At 38.1% G+C, this 20,809-nt stretch overlaps 1 protein-coding gene, 1 long non-coding RNA gene and 1 pseudogene across 3 annotated transcripts; 1 reads left to right on the top strand and 2 right to left on the bottom strand.

Moving 5' to 3' along the window:
* Nucleotides 1-2,351: 2,351 nt before the first annotated feature.
* Nucleotides 2,352-6,693, top strand: LOC147499035 (BTB/POZ domain-containing protein At1g03010-like). Its single transcript, XM_086560844.1, has 4 exons — nt 2,352-2,807; nt 4,388-4,454; nt 4,676-5,872; nt 5,960-6,693. The coding sequence occupies exons 1-4, from the start codon at nt 2,716-2,718 to the stop codon at nt 6,497-6,499; spliced, it is 1,896 nt and encodes a 631-aa protein (XP_086416970.1). The 5' UTR covers nt 2,352-2,715; the 3' UTR covers nt 6,500-6,693.
* On the bottom strand, nt 3,256-5,208 carry LOC147499036 (uncharacterized). Its single transcript, XR_015195675.1, has 3 exons — nt 5,074-5,208; nt 3,864-4,997; nt 3,256-3,759 (listed from the first exon to the last, which is right to left on the bottom strand). It is a non-coding gene; the product is annotated as an uncharacterized LOC147499036 (long non-coding RNA).
* A 1,478-nt stretch (nt 6,694-8,171) lies between the features above and the next one.
* On the bottom strand, nt 8,172-16,041 carry LOC147499034 (uncharacterized; annotated as a pseudogene). The gene is made up of 5 exons (XR_015195673.1): nt 15,420-16,041; nt 14,979-15,096; nt 11,030-11,380; nt 10,607-10,705; nt 8,172-10,151 (listed from the first exon to the last, which is right to left on the bottom strand). The product of XR_015195673.1 is annotated as an uncharacterized LOC147499034 (transcript).
* Between the last annotated feature and the right edge of the window lie 4,768 nt (nt 16,042-20,809).

Raw genomic sequence — 20,809 nt, 5'->3', positions numbered from 1 at the left:
CGCCCCTCTCGCACACCCTGAGAGACAGGCCTGTTTTGTACTTTTGTTGCTTGTTTAAGGTGCACAATATTAGAAATAATAGTCCGGGATATTTGGCATGAGGTAGTACTGTAGTAGATAAGCTCTTGGAAATTAAGCGATGGAAGAATGTTTAGTGAACTGAGTGATTACTGATTACGCCCCCTCTTAAAGGTTGTGTAGTCTTGCCACAAAGACATGCAACCCTGCCAACCCAAAAGTAACACGTGTGTTAGAAAATAGAACGGCCCAGACTACCTCTGCGTTTTGTCATTCCAGCTTATCTCAGCATTGCTAGTCTTGAAATGCATTATACTTGTAAGTTGTATCTTGTAGACTTGTACTATATTTCGTAACACCTCCAAAGCGTTTGAAATGTTTGTCAATGTCCACGTGCAAGACCTCTTAAAAAGCCGAAGTGACCTTTAATATATGTGTTTCTCCATCTCTAGATATATTAGTTTGGGTTTTCATTCACATACAGGTGAATTGTAACTCAGAATTCCAACACAAATTAAATGGATCGGATCACAAGAAATTGAGATCAATCATTCAGTGGTACCAAAGATCTAGTTGTATGGTTTGATTGCACTCCACTGATTGAAATGGTGAGGAGTGTCTCGGTCATAGGTCATTCTCTCAATGTAGACAAATATCGAATTTTGCCGATGGTCCTCGTTCTTATAAGTCTGGTGCACAATAACTCATACAGGAGTTGGTTAAAATGCACCAAACTGTCTCAAGTTCGAGGCATTCGAGCCATCTTGGAGGACCACATGTCGCTGGGGTGTTCCCTTAGCGAAATACGGGTGGGTCAGTAGCCTCCGCAATGGGTCGGTTTCAGCAACATTATACTGTATACCTTCTCACACATGGTCACATTGTATACTGCTCAAACGTACCCTTCAAGGCCGAAACATGTCACTGTTTGCCAAACTCAAATGCCCTACTGTCTTGAGTGGTCCCTAAATTTGTATTGATAACTGGCTAAGTTAGTTCTTCAAGTTGATCATCAACACGACATACTGAAAGCCACGCGCAATCCACACTAGAAAGTGAGATCTTACTCTTACAACGTTTAAGAAAATGGATTGAGATGTATGTGCCATGCACATTACTTTTGAATCAAGCTATATATATGCCCATTTTTATCCATATCACAAAGACTATCACGCATTTCATCTGTTCTTTCTAATGGACATTGTTAGGAAAGAGGATAATCAAGGCTACTAAAGTGAATAGTTACATGATCTTAACCATTCCTGGCTTTCATTATTCATCCATTATATTACAGCTCAGTATGGTTGCGAGCATCCTATGGGATTCTTATCGGGAAAAAAGGAACGCTTCGTATGGGACTGATTCCTTGTCTAATCAACATCAAACTTTATGTTTGCAAAATTGAAATTTTTAAAAACCCCAAAAGTAAAACATAAGGTGATACTATTACTGATGCTGAACAAAAAAGGTAATCAACCAGTCATTAAAAGATTATACCAATGGAAATGGCGTAATTTGCTCCCTAGATCAAATAATTACTACTCTAAAGTCTAAACTACAAAACACTAGCATGCGACTACTACAGTACTACAGTAGTAAAACCATTTTTAATGACAGTGAACTATACGAAAACCAAATTCATAATGTAGAAGATGTACCCCGAGTACATTTTGCTATATTGAGCATTTGAGCAACCTCCTTTAGAGACTTGCTGCTCCAGTGCCCACATTACAGACTCGGTTACTTGTTTGCAGAAATGAACATCTTTCAATATATTAGAAATTTAAAAGCAGAGTAGGGTCTCGTGTTTTGTACATCATAATGGAACCTACAAGCTTTACTCAGGCACTCAGGTGCTCTAATGATTCAAAACATGTAATCAAAAAAAATCATATGTTTTCCTATTTCTGTCCCTTCCCTCTCGCCCAGTAGTTTTAAATCAATCAATGAAGCAAACCTCCCAAATTTAGGATTCACATGACACACACATAATGTGACACCCCCTTAACATGAAACTACAAATAGATCAATCCTAGCCACTGGTATAAATCAAAGAGCAAGTATCACTCTGACTATATATTTAATTACCACATCAAAAATAACATATCAACTCATTAACCTATGCTCAAAAGTTTGTCACACTAATTACGACTTAAGTGTGCAAAGCTAACTTTATTAGGCTTATCTTTTGCTTTCGATTCCATTATGTCATCCAGGTCATCCTCTCCTCTTGGTTGCTACTTTAGTAAAACTTTAAACTTAATTTAGATTTGTTTTAAAGAATCTTTGTGTGGGTAGCTTTCATTAGCCATAATTACAACCCCTCAAGACACTGCAACCTTTCAGGAATCCAGCAAGCCAAACAAATCAAATTGAAGAACATCTTTTAACTTCACCGAAAAGTACAAAGAAGAGAGCTATATTTTCCTGACCTTAGATTAAGCAGATTTAAAACCTTTAAAGCATATCACTAACACTTTCTCACTCCTTTAATCCTGCATGTGTTCATGTAACTTTCATCTCACTTCAAACATTCTTTGCTCAGGAGAGAAACAGACAGAGAGAGACTCTTCCCCCTTAAGAACATACCAACTTGCTCTTCTGTACCACTTCAGTACTGAGACACTGAGTAGAGTGTTGATTGTTTGTGTCTTGGTGGCTCAGACATTTGGAGTTGAATAGTTGGGTTACATATAGATGGGTGTCACTACAGTAGGTGAACTGAAGCCAAGTATCTCTGGGAAGAGGACATTTCGTCCTAGTTTGAGCACTAGGCATGCAACTGAATGGTATTCTTCCGGTTCTCTTCTTTTCTACCAAATATTAGTAGTAAGGACTAAAAGGTTTCCACCATAATATGCTAGAGGCTGGAGTTTTGGCGTCACACAGACTCACAGTGCTCTTTATTTTATTTTTTTCAATTATTATGTGTTTGCTTTTAAGAGCTTATACCAGGATTACCAGCTAGTTTGGTGTCCAGATTCGCTACATTAATCTAGGAAGGGAAACCCATCGAAAACTATCCATGCCAAGTAAAACTAAACTGACCCGTTTCCTACTCGTTTAATTCTTGGAAAGCAAAAAGGCTTTGGATTAAGGGTGTAAGTTGCAAACTTTTGGACGTCTATACAAGAAGTTCGTCTAGTAAAGAGACTTGGAAAATAGGATTAAGAGTTTGTGAAGTATCTCCCGTAAAGATTGTATAAAATGAGTTGTCAGCTCTGGAGAAGACTAATGCAACGAATAATCCAATATAGATTAAACAATTCTCAAGTAATTTTTTTCTATTTCCCTTTTTTAATAAAATCAAGTATTACAGAGCGTGGAAAAAACTTGCATCACTACCGTGTTTACAAAACTAATGAACAGAGATATTTCATACTAAAACATCTTCAAATTGCAGGGACATTCGAGTAAACAATAACTGAGTCTGACAAACAATTTAGGACTGCACCCAGATAGCATGTGTAACAAAATTCGATAGAGAAGTCATCAGCTTATATTTCATAATACATGCTCAATCTGATCATAGGTGTTGAGAGATTACTCCTTCCATCATCAGCTTATTTCATACTATGCTCTTCAGGTAAATGAAGAAACAGGCAGACGATCTAGCATCTTACAATTCTATTGTGTATATCTTTACCCCCTTGACGAAAACAACCCATTAAACATGACGCCGAGCTTCTAATAAACAGTCAAATGGCATGAGTCCAGACCCAGATTCATGAAATCCTTATCCTGCACAATATGCAAAAGTGAATTAGTCCTCTGCTCATAAACAATGTGTAGTAGAAGCTTTCAAAATAGTTCTGAGAGCTGTACAAAATGGCAAGGTCTTGTACCACATCAAGGTACTAATAATTCCTAAATAGACCATCAGATTCATTTCCCACAAGTGGACGCCATGTGGTTCATTCTTTCCTCTTGTTGCTCTAGTCCAGCCGTTCCCAATTTAACAGACTTCAGCTTTTCACCATTGAGTCCGCCAGTCTCCCTCCATCACATAAAATAGAGCAATGTGGTCTGATGTAATAAATTTTGCACAGGCACTTAAAAATGAAAGGTACACTCATGTCAGAAGGAAGCACTTCAAAATCGAAGGTATACAGAAGATGAGATCAAGCTTTCACCTAATACGCCACAAACGTTTCTGCATAGCCACCACTCAGATTGAACCACCCCCCCCCCTACTTTCCAAAAAAGAATAATAAAATTATTATTATTATTATTATAAATAAAGAAATAATGGATGTTCGTGAGGGTACTACTCCTAGTCATTTATAGCTCTAAAACTTATTCTAGCACATTTACTCACCAAATCCAATTATTCCTCAAGCACTTAAATGAGTTATTCTTGTCCTCGCAGGCCTATTTCTGATGTATCTAGTGATCTAACTGTTGAAGTTGGACCAACCAGCTTCTTACTTCACAAGGTAAGCAGAGTAGGGTCACATTCATTTTTTTCCTTTCTTCCAGTTATTTGACACCAAATCCAAGTGATACCAACTCAATGCGGTTTGAAGAAATAGAGCTGGGTTGGTAGTTATCAGTTTTACTCGGGCAAAAAAAGGGGTTTTCTAGTCCAAAAGGAAAAAGGAAGAGAAGAGAAGAGGATGCAACAGATGCTTGATTCATAAATTACCCTCTTTTGCAGTTCCCTCTGGTTTCTAGGAGCGGGAGGATTCGAAAATTAGTATCAGAAACAAAGGATTCAAAAGTTCCACGGATAAATCTCCCAGCAGTTCCAGGAGGACCTGAGGCTTTTGAGCTAGCTGCAAAGTTCTGTTACGGAATAAACATAGAAATAACACTACCAAATGTTGCCATGCTACGGTGTGCAGCTCATTACCTGCAATTGACTGAAGAGTTTGCTGAGAAAAACTTGGAAATCAGGACAGAGATATATCTTAAAGAGATGGTGCTCCAGAATATCTCAAACTCAATAGCTGTTCTACACTGCTGCAAAAGCCTCTTACCTGTAGCAGAGGAAATCAACTTGGTTAACAGGATTATAAACGGAATTGCATCTAACGCCTGTAAGGAACAGCTTACATCCGGTTTATCTAAACTTGGAAACACTTTCCAAGCCAAACCTATAACGAGCATAGAAACTGAAACCCCGACGGACTGGTGGGGAAAGGCACTCACAGTGCTTAACCTGGATTTCTTCCAGCGTGTTGTATCAGCACTGAAATCGAAGGGTCTGAAACAGGACTTGATCAGCAGGATCTTGATAAATTACGCACAAAACTCCCTTCAAGGTCTTCTTGTCAGAGACCCTCAACTAGTCAAAGAAAACATCTTGGATGTGGAATCGCAGAAGAAACAGAGAGTAACTGTTGAAGTAATTGTCAGTCTCCTTCCAACTCAATCTAGAAAGAGTACAGTACCAATGGCATTTCTATCAAGTTTGCTGAAGACAGCAATAAGCAGTTCAGCATCAGCCACTTGCAGGTCTGACTTAGAGAGGAGGATGGGCCTGCAATTGGACCAGGCGATTCTGGAAGACATCCTCATCCCCACAAACTCACAGAGTAAAAATCACCAGCCGCTGTATGAAACTGATACCATAGTTAAGACCTTCTCCATATTCTTAAATGTGGATGAGGATGACAATGAAGAGAACAACTTGAAAGACGAAGTTGAATTGAGTTATGATTTTGACAGCCCTGGTTCTCCTAAGCAAAGCTCCATTCTTAAGGTTTCAAAGCTACTGGACAACTATCTAGCAGAAATTGCTCTAGATTCAAATTTAATACCATCCAAGTTCATTGCTCTAGCAGAACTACTTCCAGACCATGCACGCATCATAAGTGATGGGTTATACAGAGCAGTAGATATTTTCCTGAAGGTAAAATCTAACTTTCAAGGAAAACAGTAGTTTTGGCTTTAAGCATTAATATGCAAGTGTATACACTTATCACTTATCTCAATGTAGGTTCATCCAAATATCAAGGATTCTGAACGCTACCGATTATGCAAAACTATTGACTGTCAGAAGCTATCACAGGAGGCCTGCAGCCATGCAGCTCAAAATGAAAGGTTACCTGTGCAGATGGCTGTTCAAGTGCTGTATTTTGAGCAAATCAGGCTTAGGAATGCAATGAATGGAGGTCACAATCAGTTATTCTTTGGTTCAATGAACAGCCAATTCCCACAACGTTCAAGCAGCGGTGCAGGCAGTGGAGCCATCTCCCCAAGAGATAACTATGCTTCAGTGAGAAGAGAGAACCGAGAGCTGAAGCTCGAAGTTGCAAGAATGAGAATGAGGTTGACTGACCTAGAGAAGGATCATGTCTCTATGAAGCAGGATCTTGTTAGGTCAAACCCTGCGAACAAGATTCTCAAATCTTTGAGCAGAAAACTAAGCAAGCTCAATGACCTATTTCGGATAAATAACGTCAGGCCAATTGGTGCGAACCCTAATTCAGAACATCGATTCCTCTTTCAGAAGCGAAGGCGCCACTCCCTTTCTTGACCACTTACAAGTATCTATAAGAGTGTATAGTAAAAAAGTTATGAATGTATCTATTCTCAGGTTCACTGTTTTGATACCAAATCTTTTCTCTGAATCATACCTTAGACCTTCAAGTAGACAACTAAGCAAATGTTCTATTAGAGTCGTGTATTAACTATTAAGTGTGTGAACATAACTAGCAGGATTTTGATGTAGCCTGAGCCCTGAAGCATAGTACAAAATATAAGAATATAGCTATTTATCGATATTCAATTTCTGGATATGTATAGTGGATACATCCCCTTCTTTGGAGATATTTGACATTGTCTCACATGCAAATATCGTGGATATATCTAAAATATCGTAGATATTGTAGTCATGATACATTATTTATATTTATTATATATACAAAATATTGTCAAATATCGCAAAATATTCCCAAATATCACAAATATCATAAATATCGTTAAAATATCACCGATATTTATAGTCGTATATATCTCTAAACATATCGTGATATTTATATATTTTTTTCTGAAATCTAGATAGATATCTCCAAATATTGCGATATATCAGGATATTTTGTACTATGGCCTGAAGAGCCAATAGAACTCATCTTTTCCAGAAAAAGAAAATTACTACTGTTCCGAATACACTAACATTAACAGTATAATGAAAAGAGGCATATTCAACTAGGGCTGGTCATCGAGCTACTCGTGTCGAGTACTAGGGTGCTCAAGTTCGGCTCATGTATCTCTCGAGTCAAGCTCAAATTTTGTTCGAGCTTTATTTCGTACTCGAGCTCGACTCATCGAGTATTCGAGTAGCTCAATGAGTCTAGATTCCTATTCTTCTAGACTACAACTAGTTTGATTTGACTTGTATTATGTATAAGCTCAACTTCAACACAAACTAGAAATAATTGAGCACAAATAGACTCCAAATAAGACCAAAATAACTTGTTAAACTCATCTAATAAAATACTAAAATGCAACTACAATTCACTAATACCACAATAACCACTATCAAACAACTATTTAAAGGTATGCACATTATAAATACAATCAATATGTGTCGAGTAATTATAATCCAACACACTAATATAAATAATTATCCCAAATAAGCATTAACATAACTATGTAAAGTGCAAACTGCGAGTAGCTCGCGAGCGTCTCGAGTTCAAGCTCGAGTTTTAAAATGTGCTCAAACTCGATTCATATTATTGAATGAGCGAGTTTGAGTCGAGCCTTTGACGAGCCGAGCTCAAATTACTCACGAATAGCTCGACTCGATGACCAGCCATATATTCAGCATATAATAGAAGAATTCTAAACTCTAATTCTCGGATCTATAACAGTGTACACTGTTAAATCTTGAAAATGTAATGATATTGATCATCCATCGTTTCCCATTTCTCTGGATCCAAGGTAATTAATCGAGCACTGCGCTCCACCCACATGGACTTGGGGTTGGGCTTCTAGTGATGTGAGATTGAGTGTTCTCAGATTTGAGAACAACATGTGGTTGGTGGGAAAATGTAAAAGCTCCATTTTAACTCTCTGTAATCTGTCAGGCTGCAATGTGATACTCTATCTCATATTCTCATTGCTCTATTATATTTATTTTATGTTTCATACATAAAAAGTATTTATATTTTAGCAACATCAGTTACAGGATCACCCAAACCAGAACATACAAAAATGTATCACATTACTTATCAATGAATTTCTTGTCTTTCCAAAAATAGAAGAAAAAAGAAAAATAAATTACATGGAAGAAAATCGAGATGTGAACTTCCACTTAAAAGTAGATTTACATGAAAAAGATAACAATACTGGTGTTATTAAATTTTACCATATAACCCGGTGGATCTTGCACTTGATATTATCCACCAAAAGACTAGTCTTCCTGAACCAACAACCTCTTCAAGAATGACGAGAAATACAAATTGATTTGGAGAAGAATGCTTTTATTGTGGACTGCCATTATCAAGGACTCCAACTGGAACTCAGTAACTTCTGCTGTTTGATTTGATCCTTTATAAACTCATCTGAGATCCCCGCAAGATCCTGTCAACTTCAACTAAGTTGGTTGAATTTTATGTCTAAACATCCATGGGCCCTGAGTTTCAATGTATTGGGAGTATCCAATTTTATATAAGCTTTAATTTTGCACTCGTTTGAAAATCTGAGTTTCGGTCGGCTAAAGGCACCTTTTCATCTCTCGATTATGCGCCTCCTTGGTCTATCATCACTAAAATCTCTTCTCATTTCTGACCGATCATTGAATCCATTAGATCCCCTATTCTTCTGATAGCCAATTCCTTCCCCTCTTCTACCTCTACCTGAATCCTGCATATTATCCCACCCAAGTCCTCCCCCTCGTCTATCTCTGCCTGAATTCTGCATATTATCCCTGTCATTTGGGCGTCTCCCACCATAGCCATAGCCATCTCCATTAGATTCTCTGTTGTTTCTGTAGGAACCCGAGATGGTCTTCCAAAATCAGTATTACCATATGAATTCCTTCTCCCACCATATCCATCTCCACTAGATTCTCTATTGTTACGTTGAGAACCTCGAAAAGTTCTCCCATGATTATTACCGAAGGAGTTCCCTCTGTCACTCATCCTAACATTTGGTCTGAATTCTTCGTTTCGTGCTGACTCAAACTGACCATGACTCCTGAAACTGTTCCTCCCTCTACTAGGGCCTGCCCCGTTTCCTCTAAACTTATTTCTACTGGAATGTAGAGTATCATCATCAGATTCTGAACCAAATGCAAGCCCATCCTCAGAACCAGAATCTCCTCCCTCTCACGAAAACCTCTTTTTATTTGAACTCAGTTTGTTGCTTTTACTATGGTTAGATCCAATACCACGATCTATATCACCATCTGAATCAGAACCAAAGTCAAGTTCACGGTCTGAACCAAATTTTTTCCCTTTGTATGAACCACTTGACCTCTACCCCTGATTCCATTCCTTGAATCTCCAACATGACTAGATTTCCAACCAGAATGAACTGAAGGTTCTTCATCCGAGTCCAAATCATTCAAATCATCCTCAGAGCCTGAAAATTCTTTCCTCTGCACTGGCCTAGATGTCTTATTGCATGAGGAAGAATAAGTCCTCCCTTGAGCATGCGAAAAATTACCGGATTCATCAGAATCATCAGATTCGGAGTACCCTTCCACCTCCGAGAAATCCTTTGAAGCCTTGTGCATTGAGTTATTATTTGGTGTCTCTAGCTCATAACTATCGATGTCATCGTCCTCTTCATCATCGAAGTCATCAAATCCTGTGCCAGACTTCTTTTGATCAAGATCTGAATATCTGCCCTTTCCGTTGGATCTCAGTGTTCTGCGGGTCTCAGAATCATCTTCAAATCCCCTTGAATTTCCAAATTCAGTATTGTTCTCTATAGGTGAATCTTCAGCGGTTCTGGGAGAATCAGCATACTCGAAAGCTGCAACATCTGCACCATCTGATTCATTGTCGTCAAAGTCGAAATTCCAGGCATTAGAACCCTCAGGCACATCAGTGACCCTCTCCGACCTTGTCCTAGGACCAACATGCCTTTCCTGCATTTGGCTCTCCATGAATGCATCAGGTGGCCGCTTGTGATCACAGTGAAAACATGCCATATTTCGCCTATAATTTAAGAAGTTGCACCTGCCAATGAAAAGAAATGATAACAACTGTGTCAGAATTGTCACTTCAAAATATTCTAACTGCATATCAATGGGCAAAAAGAAAATTAGACCATAGGAGGTAACACGATGAGAAACAGAAAATCAAGCCAAAGTTCGGACTACCATGGCACCATAAGTTCATCAAGATTAAAATGCCATGCCAGTCCTAAACTTAGATTTACTATTTCACACAGTAAAAAGTCAAATAAAAATATTCTGACAGGAATTTTAACAGGTGAGGTTTCTATTGTATCTACGCAAATGAAAACTAAAATGTCTAGTAAGTAGTCACTGTAATTGACAATATATATACCAATCAAACTGGACCAATTTGTCCTCTTATATCCAAAGTGAGGAAACAAAAGGCCACATATCCAATACTAGATCAAAAAAAAAAACTTAAAAAAGTAGTGGAATTGTGGAGAAGAAACCTACTCAGGACACTCCCATTCCCCTGGAAGCAGTTGTCTCTTTGGACGTTTCGCATCGCATTGCAAGCAAACAGTGTTCTTTGCGAAATTCATGAAGTCACACCTGAAACCAATACACATCATCTTTATAAAGTTTCTTTAATGAAAACATCAAAAGCACCAAAATTACACATTGGATGGATATATAACAATTTTCTAGTATGATGATAGTGTAAATGGTAAGGATGGTCGACAAAATCAGTACGTAGACAGTCAAACCAGGTTGATCCAGGCAAAATCTCCTTGCCTGGATCGCTATGACCTCTAGATCCAAAAATTCTTGGGGTAAAACCGAAAAATTATACACATGCATCTTGTGTAACACGTTCTTATAGCAGGAATAAGAAATATGAAATGATCAAATCATAAGCACACTGATAATACATACTTAGGACAGAGCCAATCCCCTTTTTTCATCTCAACATCGTCACGTCCTACTCGTTTCCTTGGTGTAGGAGGTGGTTGCTTTACTTTTGGTGGAGGCTTCCTGATTACAGGAGGTGGAAGATTTGGATCTATTGGAACTGCACTTAACTTGACAACCTCATGAAGCAATTTACGGACTACAGTTTTCACAGATTTCAATTTCAGGAGAGATTTGTTTTCAACCGAACGACCGACAGGATCGAACCCATATGCCAATAGGATCGATAACATCGAGGGTCGGGTTTCATCTTCTTTTACGTGCCAGAAGATATGCTTTTTCACAGGAGCTCCTCAAATTGCATGAACTACAGACCTGCGAAGTCGATAACTGGGAAATTAATAAGAAGTCAATATAATCCTCTTGTTACTCATTTTAGATGGAAACTTAAATATATTTCACTATAGCTTAGAGTAAATGTGCACTACTGAGAACACCTGGTTCTCATGCAGGGATGCTTTAAGATTAAAATTTCAATAAGACCATAGGAAAGAGCTATACTAACAGAATGGAAGTTAGTCATAGCCCTGGCAAATAAGAGTTTTCTGAAAGTACTTAAAAGCAAACTATCTTCTGCCCAACAGATCCCGACACCAAGGGAGTAATCCCTTGATATGTTAAAAAGATATAGGGCTACTTGATTAAACAGTAACATAATTCAATTTTAAAAAAAAAAGCTAGGTTACATTGACACGGGCAGACGCTGCGTGTCGGTGTGTCCGACACGGATACTGGGGGTGTCGGATACGGGCGAGCAGTTGAAGATCGACACGGGGACACGGATAGGAATAATTAATTATTTTTTAATAATTATAAATTTATTAAATTAGATGGTAAATCAGAAATTCGAGGTAAATTAAATACAATATGTGTCGTGTGTGTCCGACACGGATCTGATTAATCGACACGTGAATACGTATCCAACACAGATTTTTTCAAAATATGGCGTGTCCATGTAACCTAGAAAAAGTAAAACCATATCGAAAAAGAAAAGAAACTAACAAATAAAAAAAAAAATATATATATATACACACACACACACACACATTCTTGCTGCATTTCGATTTTTCGACAAGTCAAAACCACTTTACAGACCTACACAGACATCTAGAATTCCCATAATATTCACACATAGGCTCAAGACCAGAAGTATGCAAAGACTGTAGTAGCCGTAGATGCCCCAAGGATATGTTACACCCTACTCTTGCATCATTTGCATCAACACATTGTCATTTAGCTTCTTGCTTGCAAGTTTAGTTGCAATCATTTAGTGTACATAACTTCACATGCATGCTCTAGTGCGTGCACCTGGATATATATAGTCAATAGCTTGACTCATAATGCGCGAAGAGGGATTACGTTAAGTCTTAACAAGGGGCTTGAATAAAGGTTTCACATCTGAAAGTTGTTATTAAGATTCCCAGGCTTTGGCTTGGATACCAACTAGTTGAGCGGTCTAATGAAGTCGAGATTCCAAAATCATCAAGGGCTCTAAATTTGCATTCGTAGGAGCCAAAACCATCCCAACTCTAAATTTGTTACATACAAAAGGCAAAGAGGAAATGCACGTTTAATATTGACAACTCCTCATAAGTCTGTAGCACTGTTTTAAAGTATCTATCAAGGCACCCACTGTTCTAAAAATCGGTCTAGGCAGTCTCTAGGTGCTAGGCGGTGCCCAACCGATTCGCCTAAGCCCAAGTTGTTTAAAAATTCGGTAGACCGACTAGGCGGATCTAGGCGGACCGATTAAGCGGGCTAGGTGGTCCAGTCAAAAAAAAAAATTTGAATGATTAAATGTCGAAAATTAAAGGCCCGTGTAGGCTTGATTTGAATGAGTTTAAAAGACTAAAGTCTAATGTAAATTATATGTAACTATAACAAAGAGTATGCTTTTATATGAAGTCGATATTCTTCAACTATTACGCATTTTTGTAATAAGTATCTTTGTTTGTGTTTATTTTTTGAATTATGGTAAATGATTTTTTTAATTTCTTATAGTATAGGTGTGTATTGCTATATATATTAGGAAAAAAAACCGCCTAGCGCCTAGCCCGTCTAGGCACTACCTAGAAGGCCTAGGCGCTAGGCGCTCTCCCACCGCCCGACTACCGCCTAGCGTTTTTTAAAACACTGAAGGCACCCCTCACATATCTGAGATGAATGAAATAATGCAATATTCTTTCCACTCATGGTACCAAAAAACTGACCTGAGCCATTTTGCTCATTTTAAAACCCCTAAGGTTTCACTCTATCAAGACAGTTCTAATCATAGACTTGCAGCAACTTGTATGAGTTGTGATAAAAGTAAACACAAAGCTTATTTTTTAAAAATAAAGCACTTGAATACTACTACTTGAATCAGTGCATTGTTCTCAATGGCACAAATACAAATAATTGTTCTACCTGGTACCGCTCGTATCCACTTAATCACTAGCAAGTTTAGTATCTCAAAGCCCCCAAGGTTACATTTTCATAAAACCGCACCCATACTGTCCTACACAAAGCCCCATGACCCACCCATATTTATATCCCTGGAGCTGGACTTGACTACAAGAGGTAGCCTAACACCTAATAGCAGAAGCCTAGGAAGCACGGATATGGATACGCGGACACGACATTTTTCAAAAATATAGGATACGGATACGTCATGGATACGTTTGAATAATATATATATATTTCACCAAATTCAAATTAAAATGGCAATTCTACTTCATAAAATGACCAATTCAAACACATTAAGCAGCAACTTTGTATAAGTGTATAACACTGCAAGCAAATGCCAACAAAAAAGTTCAAAACAATACAATGGATTTGTCAATCAAGTTGTCCAACTTCAACTAAGTCATTTTCTACATCTTAATTCACTTCATCTTTATTCTCTTGCATCTCTTCTTATCTTGGATTTTATTTCACTTTTTTTTTTTTTGTTGAAGTTCCAAAAAAAATTTGTGAGATTACTATTCCCGCGTATCCGCCACGTATCCCCCGCGTATCCCCCACGTATCCCCCGTGTATCCCCCACGTATCGGAAAATAAAAAATTAATTAAAAAATCGGATACTCCAAATTGCGTATCCGACACGTATCCGAGGCGTATCCGTGTCGGATACGTATCGGACACGGATACTTCACCCATATAGAAGTATCCGTGCTTCATAGGCAGAAGCTAGAGAGCCAAGGTTATCCATAGCTCAAATACCCTATAGCCTACAAATAACACCTTACAAGGAACAAGTAACACCTTACACACTATTTTGGCTATTTTAACCGTCAAACCAAACACCGCCTCTTAACAGCATAGAATGCCTTTAAGATTTCTCCACTGGGTGAGGTCATTAAAAAGAAACCAAGCACAAAAGCAAAGACGATCTGAACTATTTCCATCCTAAACTAATGCATCAGTCAGCAGGAGCCTCAGGAATGTTGTGCTATACTACGTGGTTCCCTTTAGATTAGAGATCCTAGTCGGGGGAGCCTCGTCCCAACGTGCTTTGCAACAAAAAAGAAAAAGAAAAAGAAATAAAATAAAATAAAAATAACAACATAAAGACTAAGCAGAGTGTAAATATGAGCTGATTTCTTGTATGGTGTCCATATCTTGGCTTTCATGAACTCATCACATGCCCAGTAAATAGTTTTCAACTAGCTAGAATAGGAAAAGAAAAAGAAAAACAGTTGCTTCTCTATCCCCACTCTCACCCTCTATTCTTGTGTAGTATGAATTCAAGATTCTATGTTTGGCCAAATTTTAAGGTCCATACCCATTTCAAGTCTCACAAACACTGGTATAGAAGGGCAGCTATATTTCATTTTTATATAGGTAAAACAATATATTAGCAACAGGGTCAAAAAGAAAGAAAACTAACATAATAGCTGCCAATAAGTTCAAAAGCAAAGTGTTAAATACATACATCTCCTTCATCGAGGTGGACATGTTTTCTCAACATCTTTCCAGAAAAACTACTTTCTTGTCCGTACTTGGGCATCCATGACCGACCAAAATCTGTATGTCCTGCCTCGATAATCCACCTGAAAGCTATTCCCAACTTAACATAGGTAGAAAAGTAGAATGACTTTAACCAAAAACAACAATATATGCAAAATGAACACAAGTTATAAGAAAGCATAAAACCAGAAATCCATGACAACATAACATGCATTGCTAAGAGACTTATTTCAATTGTTGTTTTAACCCTTGATAAGCATACTTCTATAGTTCTATTAATATGAGCATTATTTCAGTTACTCTTAGTAAACCTGGGTTTGAGCTGGTCCTAATAACAATTCTTCAGTTACAGCTAAAACTAAAACACCCCAAACTTATTAAACCACATAAAAACAAAACAAAATACTAGAAATATACCTCAAGATATCAAACCTATCTCGACCGAAATTAAGCACCGCAGTTCGAACAGCAGTCCAATCACGACTAATATCATACCCTTCCTCGAAAGGAAAATCCGTAACATCAATATCCAAATCCTTAACAATCTTATCCTCATCTCTTCTCCTATGATCAAAATAAGTCTGCTGCACTAATCTCTCCATCAATTCAACCCATTCTGGCCATGGGTGAACTAATTCAACTTCTTTCTTAAACAGACTTTGATTTTTCTTAACACCCTTTTCTTCTTCTAATTTCTCACACTCATTTTCATTTCTCTTCTTTTTAGTTTCTTTCCAAGCTCTAATTCTCTGCAATGCATCGTCGTTATTACTTCTTTCTTTACCAAGTACGTCCATTTGTTCGAAAACAAAGCTCATTCTATCTGAAAGACTTGTTTTTTTCGAGTTGGAAATATTTGGTGTTTGTGTTGGGAGAAGTTGGGAAGTTGTGAAGGGTTTTGAGAAGATGGTGTTTGAGAAATGGAAAGTTCTAGAAGGGAGATGAAATGGGTATTTGAGGAATGGGAAATTGCGGAGGAGGAGGAGAGAGATTGCCATTGGAAGAGAAATGAGGAGTGAGCTCTAAAACCCTTCTTCCATTGATGAAGATGAAAGCCCTTAAACCCTGTTGTTGGGCTTCATTTCTTTGAAAAGCCCAAATTGTTTGGGCCGAGTGTCTGGGTTTAGGTATTGGGCTTTTGGAGTTAAGATTTGGAGATGCACTTAACTTTTCAGCTTAAAGTCCAATGGGAGTGCTATATGGCCTGCTATTGAGGCTGTTGTACAAGCTCTAAATTTGGCTAGTCTGATAAATCCAACTAAATTTGAGGGCTTCTGTAGAACTTCTATAATTTAAGTGATGGACGTTTGTACTATTTAAGTGTGCATACTAATGGATGGACGGCAAAAATTGTGTCATCCATATCCTTTTAGCACTTCCAATTTCCAAATTAAAATTTGCATTAGAATGACTTGCATACTAATGGATGGACGGCAGAAATTGTGTCTTCCATATCCTTTTAGCATTTCCAATTTCCAAATTAAAATTTGCATTAGAATGACTTGCATACTAATGGACATGGAAATTGTGTCATCCATATCCTTTTAGCACTTCCAATTTCCAAATTAAAATTTGCATTGGAATGACTGGCTGGGATAAGTGCTAAAATAGTGATGTGGCACCTCGTTGACAGGCTATGTATAAAACCCCCCATCGTACTTGCTTGCTCTTAGTGCTTGGCAAATTTATAAGTGTGGAAGTTGGTAGCTTCACATATGAAGATAAAGAAACACATAAGTGTGTGTTTATGTTTTTCAAGGGTAATGATGAAGACAATTAAGACACAGTCACACAAGTGAAAGTCATGATTAAGAAATAGCAGAGATTATTGGTTGGCAACTTGGCATATAGAGTTTGGTTGGGTCTGCCAATTAAAACTTAAAGGTAGTTTAATTGGGCACTCATCAAATTGGATTGGGTAACCCAAAAAAAAAAAAAAAAAAAAAAAAATACAATTTTGCCATATTACAAGTTTGCCATCAAAGCGCAGGCCCAACAACCAATTCAACCGGTCTCGCCATAATGAAACCTTCGGGTCGTTTGAGTGTACACTATGGGTGATAATTTTACCCTCAGACCCTCAATCCGGCCCTCAAAAATGCGTGTCAAAACCCTCAAAAGTTGGCCCTCAAAGATTTGAGGGGTGGGCAGGCCCGGCCCTCATGCATGTTAGCGGCGGGCTAGGGTCTAGGTTCTGGAGCATGGGCCCGGCCTTCATTTGGCCCTTCCAAGCCCTCACATGGTCCTCAATACTCATAAAATATATTTTATTTTTTTACATTATATATGTAGGGTACCACAATTATCCCTATTTGAACTAAATATTTTCACTACAAATGATGTTTAATAATGGTAGTTTACTACATATCATATGGGATATTTTGTAATTTGAGTAAAATAGGTCAAATATAAAAAGAAAAGTGAACTATGATTATTTTGTGTAAACCCATAATATAAAAAGAAAAGTGAACTATGATTATACTATATATTTGCGTAAACCCTAAAAGAAAACCACGTTTTATAGTTATTTTACATTATATTTATGTATTATACTATAATGATCTAAATTGTATAAAAAAAATTATTAAATTAGTTTTCAATAGGGGATAAATTAGAACATAATATAATATATGCGCTTTTGTAATTGATTTAATGATATGTATATAATAGCATCTTTTAGGAATTGATATCAACCTAGCATCAAATACCAAATTTCCAACAATTTGGTGTTTTTTCAACTTCGGGGAGAGTCACATATTGATGAAAACACCAAACCAAACACCAAATCGGCCAATATTTGGTTCGGTGTTTGGTGTCAGATCAAATTACTCACGCTGCGGTTTTGCCAAAACCGGCGGCTTTTGCTTTATGGTGCGGTTTTGCCAAAACCGCGTGAATTGGCTTTCTATGGGCGCTGGGTTTTGCCAACACCGCGTCGTTTTTCTGAAAATTAGAACTGTGGTGCATAGAACTTGAGAAACTATGAATTGTGCATAGAAGTTAAGAAATTAATAATTGTGCAATTGAAGAAATTAAGAATTGTGATTCAAAATCGAAAAAATTAAAGAAATTAAAAACCTATGATTATGATTATAATTATACAGTCCAAAATCTATGATTATGATATAATATCCAAAAGGATCCAAAACCTATCATATTACATAAAATTTATTTAGCTCTCTTCTTACGCCCCTTACCACTCGATCCCTCTCCTCTCTCTATTTGGATATTCCTAAGCTGCTCCACCAAGTTCCTAACTTGAGAATCAAGATATTCTTTGTCTGCACGAAGGTTAACTACCTCAGCCTGAAGTTCCTCATATCCCTGATGTTGTTGCGTGTACACTTGCTGAATATCTTCATACACTTTTTGAGTCTCGTCATACGCACGTTGGGATTGCTGATATGTCTGAGAATATGCCTCCTCCCTTTCTTGGCTATAATGATACACGGCAGTCCTCATCCCATCAAACATACAAATCTGGTTCTCATATCTTTCCGAATCTCACTGAAAATCCAAAAAATACATTGTGAATACATATTATATATATAATGAATAAGAAAAATAAAATAACTAAACTCACTTGTGTGGTATATCTTGATCAATCTGCGGCTCTAACTCATGGCAACGAAAGCACGAGGCACCTCGGGGAATGGAAATGTAAGCGGCCTCCCATCGTCTACACACGGCAAACATCCGAGGATTCTTGGCGCATTACTGTGAGCCGGATGATATCCAATCGAGGTTGTAGGTTGTAAACAGTCGCGGCGGATGAAGAATACGTGAGCTCACGCCTCATCCCTTCCAATCCCACAAACTCGGTTGCTAGCCCGACCAACAGGGGGCAACAACGGACCCATGGAAACACGGTTCCACCATCTATAATACTGATCAGCAGTCTGCTCAACAACAAAAGAGGACGCATCTAGCCAAGGACCACCACTGCCATGAACTTCATGAACTTGAATTCTTCCCCACGACTTCGCATCACTAACATCTCGCATGGGAGCACATGGAACTCCATAACGTCCAGTCATCTACATCCAACATATGTCGCCACAGTACCAAACCATACATCCACGTCGCGGCAAAAAAACAACTTTGTGGACGCGGACAACACACAAGCATGCCGCATGTTGGATCGTCAAAGGCAGTAGTCAAACGCCAAGGTCTCCACTCAATAGATGACAATGATCTAATATCAATCTGAGCACGAACCATACAGACATTATTTCTAATCTACCCCCTGTTACGAGTCAAGTGAGGCCCTGACCAACTACCAAATCTAGGGCGAGTATCAGCAATCATGTATATGTTAAGACAAAGAGTTCGAAAGTACTCATAAAACCAAATCTCTAAAAGACCTGTGAATCCTGCAATCTAAGGACTTCTACTTCCGAATGTCTGTGAAGTTTTATCTGACGCTGCTATCAATGTGGCATATACTGAGCTACCCAGGTCATAATCTCTTATAGCATGCAAATCAGATACATAAGCATAATATCCCAGTCGTACTGTAGAATGACCATTGGGAAACAGAACATGCCCAATAAAAAACATCAAAAAAGCCCTAACATATACATCAGCACCCTCACTACCAGGTAGAACAGTCAAAGCTAACTCCGCTCGTCTATCAGGATCCAAGAGGGGTTCCATATATGCAGTATTAATATGAGATAGCTTAATACCAGAAGAATCATAAGCATCCGCATCCAAGCGAAGAAAACTCATAAGCATACTATCCATATTCTCATAATTTGTATGAAAAGGTATCGGTTGACCTATACCGATACTCAACCCATAAATCATAGTGAAGTCTAGTGGTGTGAACCCTAACTCCGCACAAGGAAAATGAAATGTATGAGTTATACTCCACCATCTTTCTACTAAAGCTATGACCACTACCCAATCAGCCTTCTCATAATCCACATCAACCAAAAGACCCAAAGGTGTATACAAAATATTATCTCTAATATGTACAAACTCATCCAAACTCTTAATAACCTTCCACCACTCTCTAACACCATGTAAAGCCGATCTAACTTCGGTAGTCAATAACATGCTGATATTATGGAAAAATAATAATGCGTATAAGATAAATAATTAATTGGTCCAACCCAACTAATTAATGCATAATATTCAAAATATTTAATTAAAACTAATTAATTACCCGAGTATTAGCCAATCGCGACTTTCGACACGTGTTTTGTATCATGTGTAGAAGACACAACTTCCATATCAAGTGCTTCACCGGGTGCAAATTGACAATCGAAGTCGTTCATCTGATACTCTAGTACATAAGGATGTCTATCAGTCGGCGCGACATCCTCGGGTTCTTCTCCCCCACTGTCTTCTCCCCCACCGTATTCTACTTCCTCGGGTTCTTCTCCTTCATCGCCAATGTCGGTTGTGTACTGCCAATCATCACTCTCGAAAGGTTCAAAATGATCCATATAAAATTTCAAGAGTGTAGGTAGTTTTTTTTTTTTTTTTAACTAAGGAGAGAGTTTATAATTGAGAGAAGAGTTGAAAATGATTGAACCGTGTGGCTTTGGTCCTGATTATATAGAAGTAGCACGCGGTGTTCTGAACACCACGCGATTTTTTGAAAACTGCGTAGGCTTGGGGCCTTGGGCCTGTCAGTTGGGCTTTAGTGGTGCGGTTTTGGGAAAACCGCATGGGCTATATGGCGTGGTTTATCCAAAACCGCGTAGTTTGATGGCGAAAATTGGATGTTGCTCCTAAAGTTGCTTGGTGTTTTTTTGGTTTGGTGTTTTTTTAGTAGCTCTCCTAAAG

Source organism: Coptis chinensis, chromosome 5, assembly GCF_015680905.1.
Source record: "Coptis chinensis isolate HL-2020 chromosome 5, ASM1568090v1, whole genome shotgun sequence".
NCBI lineage: Eukaryota > Viridiplantae > Streptophyta > Magnoliopsida > Ranunculales > Ranunculaceae > Coptis > Coptis chinensis.
This window is presented reverse-complemented; position numbering and strand designations above follow the sequence as displayed.